The sequence below is a fragment of the Crinia signifera genome, chromosome 9 (assembly GCF_055691185.1).
Source record: "Crinia signifera chromosome 9, ASM5569118v1, whole genome shotgun sequence".
NCBI lineage: Eukaryota > Metazoa > Chordata > Amphibia > Anura > Myobatrachidae > Crinia > Crinia signifera.
This window is the reverse complement of record NC_139225.1, coordinates 77,065,546-77,076,818: the sequence shown is the minus strand read 5'-3', so window position 1 is coordinate 77,076,818 and position 11,273 is coordinate 77,065,546. Positions and strand designations below refer to the sequence as shown.

The 11,273-nt window shown below is 47.5% G+C and overlaps 1 protein-coding gene across 1 annotated transcript; it reads left to right on the top strand.

Annotated features, from left to right (window-relative positions):
* Positions 1–2,327: 2,327 nt before the first annotated feature.
* Positions 2,328–6,560, top strand: LOC146035681 (uncharacterized). The gene is made up of 2 exons (XM_083159268.1): positions 2,328–3,263; positions 3,636–6,560. Exons 1-2 carry the CDS (start codon positions 2,624–2,626, stop codon positions 4,433–4,435), a joined length of 1,440 nt encoding a protein of 479 aa, XP_083015394.1. The 5' UTR covers positions 2,328–2,623; the 3' UTR covers positions 4,436–6,560.
* Positions 6,561–11,273: the final 4,713 nt, after the last annotated feature.

Here is an 11,273-nt window from a genome sequence, read left to right as displayed (position 1 = left end):
CACTCACGGATTTAAAGTCAATAAAAAACTTGTATTGGGCAAAACATCAAAAAAACGTGTCACAGGGTGTCCGACGTTTCGAGGCGCTGAGCCCCTTTTTCACACCTTGAAAAAGGGGCTCAGCGCCTCGAAACGTCGGACACCCTGTGACACGTTTTTTTGATGTTTTGCCCAATACAAGTTTTTTATTGACTTTAAATCCGTGAGTGCCGCCTCCTTTATTCAGCGAATATCCATTTCTTCTGGAAGGCACCTCGGTCACAAGTGAACAAGTAACCAGAGTGCCGACCGACCTACCATATATATATATATATATATATATATATATATATATTTACTGTATTTAACTGTTACACATATGTATATAATAGAGGCGGTTATCACTATGTACGTAGCTAGAATATATTCTGGAGATCTATGGCAAACAGCAGCACATATAAGCTTAGAGACACATTTTTTTGTGGGTGTCCTTGGACTACAGAAAAAAAAACAAAAAAGGAAATATTCTGTACAAGATACAATACAAGAACTAAACTGAATGTAAAAATAGGAATATATTCAGCATTTTTTTTTCTATATAAAAAAAAGGTTTAAAAACTCATAAGTGCGCATGAGCATTAATGCAGCGTCACTGCTCTGCTACATAAGGGAATCGTGACTAGCAAAACGTATTAGGAACCTAAAATAACCTGAAATGCTTATTCAAAAGCCCTAATTCACTGCTAAAAATATGTAGGACGCAGGATAATGCATCAGGAATGTATTAATATGTAATAAATGACCATAATAAGGGTTGAGAACTGTAGAATATTTCTTGTAATAAATCTCAGCAATGTATTCTGAATCAGTCATTGGGGAATACGCATAGCATGGCAACAGTAATATGCATGGAGCGGAAATGAGATATTGAGGTTATTTTTAGTGTTTTCTATTTATAGTGAGTTGTGCACATTTAAAAGAGTCTTTAGAACAAAATTCAGTTATAGCTCCAAATTTTCTATAACAGGATATGTTCCATTACCGTCCGCAACAAAACAGAGCCAATATTAGGCTAAAATAGTAAAAAAAATACCAGCAAAAACATAAAGGGGAGGGGTGTCTTCTATAAGACAGGATATAACCAGAAAAGCCCCCCATATGTTATGCGACTCTGCTATATCTTGCATATTTGTAGTGTCCGGACCCCTTTTTGGGCCCTGAACCCCCAGGGGGTGCTAGGGGTGCCTCACCCACACAGTATTTTTCTAGATTGTAAGCCATATGTGTACAAAGGGCCTTATTCTGGTTCACTCTTAAAGACAAATGGCACTTGTTTACTAGCACGGCGCCCACCATTTTAATCTTATGCCATCGCATGCGACCCGATCGCATGCGATGCGATCAGACTTTTAACTGTACAGCCACCCTGATGGGTGATTAATATGTTAAATGCCATTGTTAACGCCACCCCCACTATAAATGCCAACCCGAAGCGTGGCGAGCGCAGCGAGCCCACGAGGGGCGGCCATACGCGTCCTCCGACCTTTTCATACCCCCCACTATCCACGTCAGCGTGGAGTTGATTTTCTATAGTGTGGCGAGCCACCGAGTCTGAAGCGTGGTTAGCCCCACGAGGGGCTGCGGATTACTTCACATGTATTCCGCGTGCGCTCGCCACACTAAAATCAACTCCACGCCGACGTGGACAGTAGGGGTATGAAAAGGTCAGAGGACGTGTACCGCTGCCGCTCGCCACACTTCGAGTTGGCGTTGATAGTGGGGGTGGCGTTAACAATGGGGGTGCATTTAACATAGTAATCACCCATCAGGGTGACTTTACAATTAAAAATCGGGTGTGATTGCATCGTATACCTCAAGTAGTGGTATGCGATGGCATACGATGGGCGCCGTGCTAGGAAACAAGTACCAGACAAATTCCTTCTCAAATGGACAAAACCATGTGCACTGCAGGAGGGGCAGAGAGATTTTGATTTGGGCGAGTTATTTTGTTTCTGTGCAGGGTTTGAAGAAAAACCCCACCCAAATCTAAATCTCTCTGCACATGTTACATCTGCCCCACCTGCAGTGCACCTGGTTTTGTCCATTTGAGAAGGAATTTGCCTCTAAGAGTTTATCAGAATAAGGGCCAAAGTTTGGTAAACATTGGTCCAGTCATTCCAAAGTTATGCTGGATATGTTGCTTCCCTGACCCACTTTGTGTAGTGGCAGGGCCCCCTTTTGGGCCCCCTTGGCAGGGTGCTAGGGGTGTCTTAGCCCCACAGAATTTTTTCCCAGATTATAAATCAGGTGTGTACAAAGTTTGGTGTAAATCTCTCCAATACCCCGTTCTCATTGCCTAAAAAACCCGGGTATTTGGCAGGGCGAGCGGTAATTTCCCGTGTCGTGTCTCAGTGTGAACGCGTCCTTTTGAAATTCCCGGGTGTTATGCCCCGGGAATTACACACGGGTTTTTTGCAGGGTTTTTCCTGGGTAAAACACGGGTGTACTTCAGTCTGAACAGCGCAGACACGGGTTTTTCAAACATGATGGAAAAAAAGAAGCTCATTGGCGGATGTGATCATGTGACGTGACGTCCATTTCATGCTGCGTCTGACGTCCATATGCTGCGTCGAGGAGAGCAGACATGTCGCACTGGAGGGATGAGGAAGTGCTCGAGCTGCTAGCAGTGAGAGGAGAGGAGGAGATAAAAAAGCAAGTGACCGGCACAGTGAAGGACTCCGTTGTTTACTACAACATCGCCAAAATCCTGTCTGCCCGTGGCATCGTCAAAACGCAGCAACAGGTAGTGAATAAACTCAAAGCCCTGCGGAAGCAGTATGCTAAGGTCCATGACCTAAACAGGAGGAAGAGTGGTGGTGCCCGTATGGACTGGCCATTTTATGACCAGTGTAATGTCATCTTTGGGAACTCTGCACTGGCTAATCCCATATCACTGTCCTCCTCCAGCAGTTTTGCTGGCAGTGCAGCAAGTGTCTGTGAAGAAAACGCAGTAGCAGCAGCAGCGTCACCCATTGACCTTGAGGCCACAGACAGTGAAATGGATTCCCGCTCAGTCCATGGTGAAGCCCAATGTGAAGTTCTGGATTCATCATTTAACTCCCACAATTCAGCTGTAGGCCCCACGGCATTCTCTTCACCTGTGCAGCATCCGCCATCACCTTTGCAGCGACCACCATCAACGCCTGCATCATCACTACCTGCTGAAGGAAGTCCAGCCTTTGAAGCATTGCCACAGAGTGCACGTCCAAAGTTGCGGACCAACAGTAAGTTTATAACTTTTTACACACACCATTATTACACAGTACTATATTTTTGTTTATTAAAGAAATATGTCGCAGCATGTAGCAAGAGTGCAGGAGGGAAAAGGCCTCAAGCATGCATGTGCCAACACTGCTTTTTTATTTAAGTATTTTTGAAATTTAACATCCACATGCATCTGTGCAGAGGGGATCTGATTCAGGCCTGTCAGCAACATTGCTAACACGTCTGAATGAGAAGTTAAGGTTTTACTGATATCTAGCCTTCAGCACAGATGGTTTTCCAAGTGCATGGGCAACAACAATGTCTTTTGGGTAGAAGGAGAAGTAACATTATTATAGTCTTGTATAGTAATGTGTTGTTTGTTTTTCCCATAGTTTATAATGTGCCACTGAGAAGAAAGAGGTCCACTAAGATGGAACAAGCCACAAAAGCAATGACCACCGTAATGCTTGAACACCTGAAGGAAATGGATAATTCGATGCAAGTTCATGAAGATGCTCGTCTGCAGCGATTTATGGACAATGAGCGTGACCTACAGAACACGTTCATTACTGCCATTGTTGGTATGCATGAGCGTATCAATCGAGAGAACCGAGATACGCAGATGGAGTTCCTTAATAGTCTATTTAGGGCACAAGGCCATGCACTGCCCCAGCCACCACACAATAATTTTCAGTATGGTTATCCAATGTATAGCGCAGGCCAACCAAATTTTGTAGGCCCAACCCAGGGGAACATGGTGCCATACAGCACACCTCACCCACCACCAATGTCACACCTTTTCCCTGAGTATGCTGCTGGGACTCCTCAGCCTCAAGCAAATGACCTCCATTTCCCTGAGCGTACAGCAGGTCCACCTCAGCCTCCCCCAGTTCCACCGCACTCCTCAGAGTATGCGTCTGGGACACCACAGCCTCCAGCAAATCCTCGACATTTCCAAGAGCGTACAGCTGGTGCACCTCAGCCTCCACCAGTTCCTCCGCAGTGCCCCGAGTATGCTGCTGGGACACCTCAGCCTCCAGCAAATCACTGCCATTTCCCTGAGCGTACACCGGGTGCAACTCAGCCTCCCACAGTTCCACCACACTGCCTTGATTATGCGGCTGGTCCACATAGTCATGCGGAGAATCGAACGGCTCCAAGAAAGGAAAACCCCCGCTACCATGTGCTGTAGAGGTGTTTATTGACTTTTTGTTTATTTGTCTGCCCACCCGGCCTGTACAGAAGTTATGTAAGGCATTTGGGTATTGTCATTACAGTTTTATTATATTTTTCTATGTGCATTTTTGGTACACTTTATGCTATTTAACTAAAAAAATATATGTTGTACATATGAATAAAATATGTACAAACAAACAGAAATGTTTTTGAAGTTTATTGAAAATTAAAAACTATAGTACACTAGTGGGTTAAAGCAAATATGTTATTGGTAATGGTGTTGCGAATGTCTTCTGCACATGTGTTTGTCCCCTCATACATCTCAGAATCTGCAGAGTGATCTGATTCCTCAGGCTCCAGTACGGTCCATTCTGGTAGAAACTGTTCTTTCTTAAACTCACATATGTTGTGCAACACACAGCAGGCAGCAACTACATGAGGCATGAAGCTGGTATCAATGTCATTGCGCTTCATTAAACAACGCCAACGGCCTTTTAGACGGCCAAAGGCATTTTCTACCACCATTCGTGCAGAACTGAGGGTGTGGGTGAAATCAATTTGTTCCGGGGTAAGTTGATGGCGCTGGGTGAACCCCTTCATTAACCATCGTCGTAATGGGTATGCTGCATCCCCGATTATATGTACTGGGATCTCCACCCCATCGATGATCTTCGATTTCTGCAAAGTAAAATAAGAGTTACAATATGGAATTCTTGGAGTACAAGTATGCTATTCAGATTGCCACTTTTCTCTACCGGTGTAAAGAGAGACATTGAAAAACAACAATACATGTGGTACGTTGGTTATACATACATGCATACATAACACTAAAAATATCCCAACTGCAACATGCAAAAACATATCTTTACCTCTCTAGGGAACAACCAGCCATCCTGCTTCTCCTCAGCAATAAGGTATAGGTCCGAATTTGCTAGAACCCTTGCATCATGGGAACGGCCAGGCCAGCCAATGAAGACATCAGTGAAGCTGAAAATATAAAGTGTTAAGATTTCTGTTTAGTTACCCTAGCAATACGCAAAGTACAGTTTAATATTATCATAAAAAAATGTACTTACCAATATTTGTGGTCCACTACAGCCTGTAGAATTATGGAGTGCCAGCCTTTGCGATTAAAGTAATCCGCATGGTTTTCTGTGGGGGCAATAATAGGAATGTGTGTACCGTCTATAGCTCCAGCACACTGTGGATATCCACGATGCAGGAAACCAGCGATGATGTCGTCCAACCTTTGTCCTTGAGGTAAGGTGATGAAACGACGGTAAAGTCCTTCCAGCAAAGCCTGCGTCACCTCATGGACTATAGTGCATACAGTGGATCTCCCCACTCCAAACAAGCAGGCGACTGTGCGGTATTCTCCCGGTGTAGCATACCACCATAGCGCTATCGCTAGTCTCTTTCTAGGTGAGATGGGTATTCTGCAGTTTGTGGTCTGTCTGGAAAGTGCAGGGGTTAGAAGGTCCAGCACATACTGAAAGGTCCCACGTGACATGCGAAAATGCTCCATCCACTGGTCATCCTCATAACCCTCCACTGTAGACCAAAATACCTCGCCATGAGAGCAGTCTCTGGTCCACATTCGCCGGGTACTGGATGTGCTGAACCTCAATATGGAGGTAACGCTGGAGGTGATGAAAGCTCTTCTCCTTCGCACATAATGAAGGCGAGCACTGTCTCTCTCAGCAAGAAATTGCGCTCTCCTCCTCTTCAAAGTGCATTGTGCAAGGTAGCACAATGTAAGCAGCTGCAGCAAGCTCTCATTTGCTGCATGAAACAGCAAAATGGTGCAAAACAAAAGCATCTCATCAGCCATGATTCCAGCAATGCAGTGTGCTTGGAAAAAACAGGCCACTTTATATGACATCATCCTCAGCCAGCCAATAACAGCTGCTTTCTAAAACAGCCAATCACAGCTACTTTTTCAACAGCCAATCAAAGCTGCTTTTATATTCACACACTTGTTGGCAGGGCAGACCAGGGGAAGCAGTGTGAACGCGTCATACACGGGAATTTCCCGGGTTTAAGGTGCTGTATGAACGGGGTAGAAAAGTATCCATTCTCTGTGCCCCGCCAAAAACCCGGCAAGAAAAACCCGGGATTTTGCAGGGGCGGCAATGAGAACATGGTATAAGTAGATTATAATATGTTCCAGTTATGCTGGAACATATTATATTATAATTTACTGAAAAATGCTATTTATAGATACGGATGGTGGTGGCAGCAGCAGCAGGAATATTGACCCACAGATCACTTTTATATTACTAGCCTAGAAGAGATCTTTAAAGATTAACGCTTGACATTCAAATACAGATGGAGCCAGCCTCCCTCTTGCTGGCGAATCGCCATGGCGGAGGTTCTGGCGCTCCGATATTCCTCTCGCGCCGGCGCCCGCCAAGGGGCGTGGGTGCACGCCATGCAATACAATCCGCCACCACTGGGTGGCTAATGCTCCATCAAGCTAGAGTCGGAGAGATATACTGTAATGTGCCAATGGAATCCCGCCATTCGCCGTACGGAGTGCGCTTACAGTATGAGACGCTCGTGCGCGATGAGACGCTCGTAGGAAATGAGACGCCCGTGCCAATGAGTCGCTCGTGAACATCGGAGCAAGCAAAAGGGCTGTGTAGTGTCATGATCCTATACAAACATTTACCTTCACATTCACATAGCCGATGCTGAATATTTTGAACTGTTGGTACTGTGCATAATGTGTATGCAGCTGAAGTCAACCGCCTCCTCCCTTTCCAGGGGTGGAGGGGGTCGACTTGACCTGAAATACAGTACAGTACAGTACATTACAGCGCTAATTCATTAAAGGGCCGTATCAGACGCTGCCGCGACTCAGGTTTCGCCAATAGGGCTGCGGATGCCACTGATTATATCAGCACTCTACAATCCGTACACATCACTGTGTTGCGTAGTGTAGTGGATAGCTGCGCGGCTCTTCATGCTGGAGACCCGTGTTCGACTACGGTGTCAATTTTTTTTTCTTTTATTCGAATATTTTGTAGAGTGATATTTAATAAAACTAGACCATGAAATGTAACAGTTTGGTACTTGTTTCCTAGCACGGCCACAATCGGGGGTAATCGTGTACCTTAAGTAAGGTACACGATTACCCCCGATGGACCCGATTTCCTTTGAAATCAGGTCCATTTAGCCGGCTAGGGCACAATATCGGGGGCATCGCGTCGGTCGGGACCATTAACATTGGTCCCGACGCGATGCCCCCGATATTTCCATAGGCTTCAATGTTAAAAAATATTTTAACATTGAAATCGTGTCGGGAAAGGTAAAATATCGGGGGCATCGCGTCGGTCGGGACCATTAACATTGGTCCCGACGCGATGCGACGCGATGCCCCCGATTTTTCCATAGGCTTCAATGTTAAAATATTTTTTAACATTGAAATCGTGAGAAAATGTGAAAAATGTGAAATGGGCCAATATGACCCATTTCACATTATACATGTCCCCGTCGTCACCCCACGATAGACGCGAACCCGAAGCGTGGCGAGCGCAGCGAGCCCGCGAGGGGCGGCGGTACGCTTCCTCCGACCTTTTCATGCCCTACTATCCACTAGGGCATGGAGTGAGAATAGAATAGTGTGGCGAGCGCAGCGAGCCACCGAGGCCCGAAGCGTGGCGAGCGCAGCGAGCCCCGCGAGGGGACGCGGATACCTTCACAGTTATACGCGTCCCCTTGCGGGCTTCACAGGTGTCCGTGGCGACGCGGACACCTGTGAAGCCCGCGAAGGGACGCGTTTACTTGTGAAGGTATCCGCTACGCTCGCCACACTATTCTATTCTCACTCCACGCCCTAGTGGATAGTAGGGCATGAAAAGGTCGGAGGACGCGTACCGCCGCCCCTCGCGGGCTCGCTGCGCTCGCCACGCTTCGGGTTGGCGTCTATCGTGGGCTGGGGTTTACGCCGTTAAATTTGGGGGGGTTGGGAATATTTTACATTGAATCCAATGTAAAATCGGGTCCCAGGGACCCAATTTACATTTCATTCAATAAAAAAAAATCGGGTCCAAAATCGGTCGGTCGCGTCGATCACATCGCATGCGACCAAATCGCATGCGTTGCGATCGACCCGATTTTTCCGACACGACCACCCCGATGTAAATCGGTGTGGCCGTGCTAGGAAACAAGTACCAACAGTTTTAACAAAACTAGACAAAAAAATAGGAATTTGGTACTCACCGATAATTCCCTTTCTCCGAATCCGAAGGGGACACTGAAGTACTACGCTGGGGATAGTGTGGTGTTATGGAGGAGTTGGCACTTTAAGAACTTGAAGTCTGGTGTGGCTCCTCCCCCTCCATCCCCCCCTCAGACTCCAGTCTTAGTTACTGTGCCCGAGAGGAGAAAAGAGACCAGGAAACCTCTGACAGAGAGAGAGAGAATGAAAACAAGACACCGAAACAAAAATAAGTCAAAAGAACTTACATACAGACCATCGCATGCAACACAACCTGGCCACATGCGACCTGTAAAAACCCCTCCCTTTACCAGAAGACCAGTGCCGGGAGGGCGCTCAGTGTCCCCTTCGGATTCGGAGAAAGGGAATTATCGGTGAGTACCAAATTCCTATTTTCTCCTTCATCCTCTGGGGACACTGAAGTACTACGCTGGGGACGTCCCAAAGCCATCCCCACGGGCGGGAAGGCGCTGGGCATCCTGAAGCACCGCGCGGCCAAACCTAGTAGAGGATGCCGCTAAGGTGTCAAACCTATAAAACTTAATAAAGGTATTGGGCCCAGACCAAGTGGCTGCCCTACATACCTGAGAAAGAGACACCCCCCTGGCCGCCGCCCAAGAAGGTCCCACCGAACGGGTGGAATGAGCCGAAACTCTAGTAGGCGGAGGCCTGAACATAAGCTTGTTTAATGGTTAGACAAATCCACCTGGCCAAAGTTTGCTTGGTAGCCGGCCAACCACGTTTTGCGGAACAGTATAGGACAAACAGAGAATCCGACTTCCTGAGATCCTTGGTTCTGTCCACATAAACCTGCAAAGTTCTGACCACATCCAGTGAAGCGAACTCTCCTGTCAAGGCCGGAACCACGATTGGCTGATTAAGATGATAAGCCGTCACCACCTTTGGCAAGTAATCCAATCTAGTCCGGAGTTCCGCCCTATCTGAGTGGAACACCAAATACGGAGAACGACATGAGAGAGCACTGAGGTCAGACACTCGTCTAGCCGATGCCAAAGCCAGTAAGATCACCGTCTTCCAGGTAAGTAAACGTAAATCAATAGATTCTAAAGGCTCAAACACCTCCGACTTGAGATAGTCCAGCACCAAAGGAAGATCCCAAGGTTCTTCCGGAGGTCTTACCGGAGGCTGCAGCCTTAGAACCCCATTCAAAAATGTTTGTATTTCCGGCATCAAGGCTAATCGCCTATGAAAGAAAACCGACAAGGCGGACACCTGGACCTTAAGGGACCCTAAACGAAGGCCCGCCTCAAACCCTGATTGCAGAAACCTCAACAATCGGGACAAAGAAAAAACAGCTGTAGGGCACTTGTGTCGTTCACACCACGACACATAAGCCTTCCAAATCCTGTAATAATGCCGGGAAGTAACCTCCTTCCTGGCTCTCATCATTGTGGGAATGACCTCTTTAGGTACCCCACACCTACTCAGCAGCTCGGCCTCAACAGCCACGCCGTCAAACGCAGCTGCCTTAATTCTTGGTAGACGAATGGTCCCTGTTGCAATAGATCCTCTCTTTGAGGCAGTAGCCAGGGTTGATCTATCAGGAGCCCCTGAAGATCGGCAAACCAAGGCCGACGAGGCCAATTTGGAGCTATGAAAAAAAACGTTGCCTTCTCGCGCTTGATCCGTTTGAGTACTAACTGAATCAAGGGTAATGGAGGGAACACATAGATTAGATGGTAATTCCACTCTGCGGTCAGAGCATCCGTCGCCACTGCCTCCGGATCTCGTGACCTGGAACAATACTGAGCCACCTTGCAATTCCGTTTGGATGCCATCATGTCTATCTGAGGTAACCCCCAACGATTGACAATCTGGCCAAACACCTCCGGATGCAGTGCCCACTCCCCTGGGTGCACATCCTGGCGACTTAAGTAGTCCGCTTCCCAATTGTCCACCCCTGGAATGAACACCGCCGAGAAGGCCAGAGAATTCCTCTCCGCCCATTGAAGGATCGGGCGTACCTCCTGCATAGCTGCCCGACTGCGCGTTCCACCCTGTCTGTTGATATATGCCACAGCCGTGGCATTGTCCGACTGAATTCGGATCGGCTTCCCTCTGATGAACAGGTCCGCCTTGAGAAGAGCCAGACGGATAGCCCGAATCTCCAGAATATTTATCGGCAGCCTTGATTCCTGCGGAGACCAACAGCCCTGAAAGTGACGTCCCATCACAACCGCCCCCCAGCCCCTCAGGCTGGCATCCGTCGTGATGATAGTCCACTCCCAGACTCCGAACCGACGCCCCTCCAACAGATTGGCCGTGTGAAGCCACCAGTGAAGGGACAGCCGACTGCAGGGTGAAAGAATTACCGTCCTGTGCATGTGGACATGCGAACCCGACCACTGTCTCAACAGATCGAGTTGAAAAGTCCTGGAGTGGAAACGGCCGAAAGGCAGAGCCTCGAAGGAGGCGACCATCTTGCCAAGCAACCGAATGCAAAGGTGCACCGACACCCTCCGAGGACGAAGCACCTGCTTCACCAAGTCCTGAATTGAAGCAATTTTCTCCAAGGGAAGGAAGACCCGCTGTACTTCTGTGTCCAGAATCAGTCCAAGAAACAAAATCCTTTGGGAAGGTACCATCTGGGATTTGCCATAGTTTAGAATCC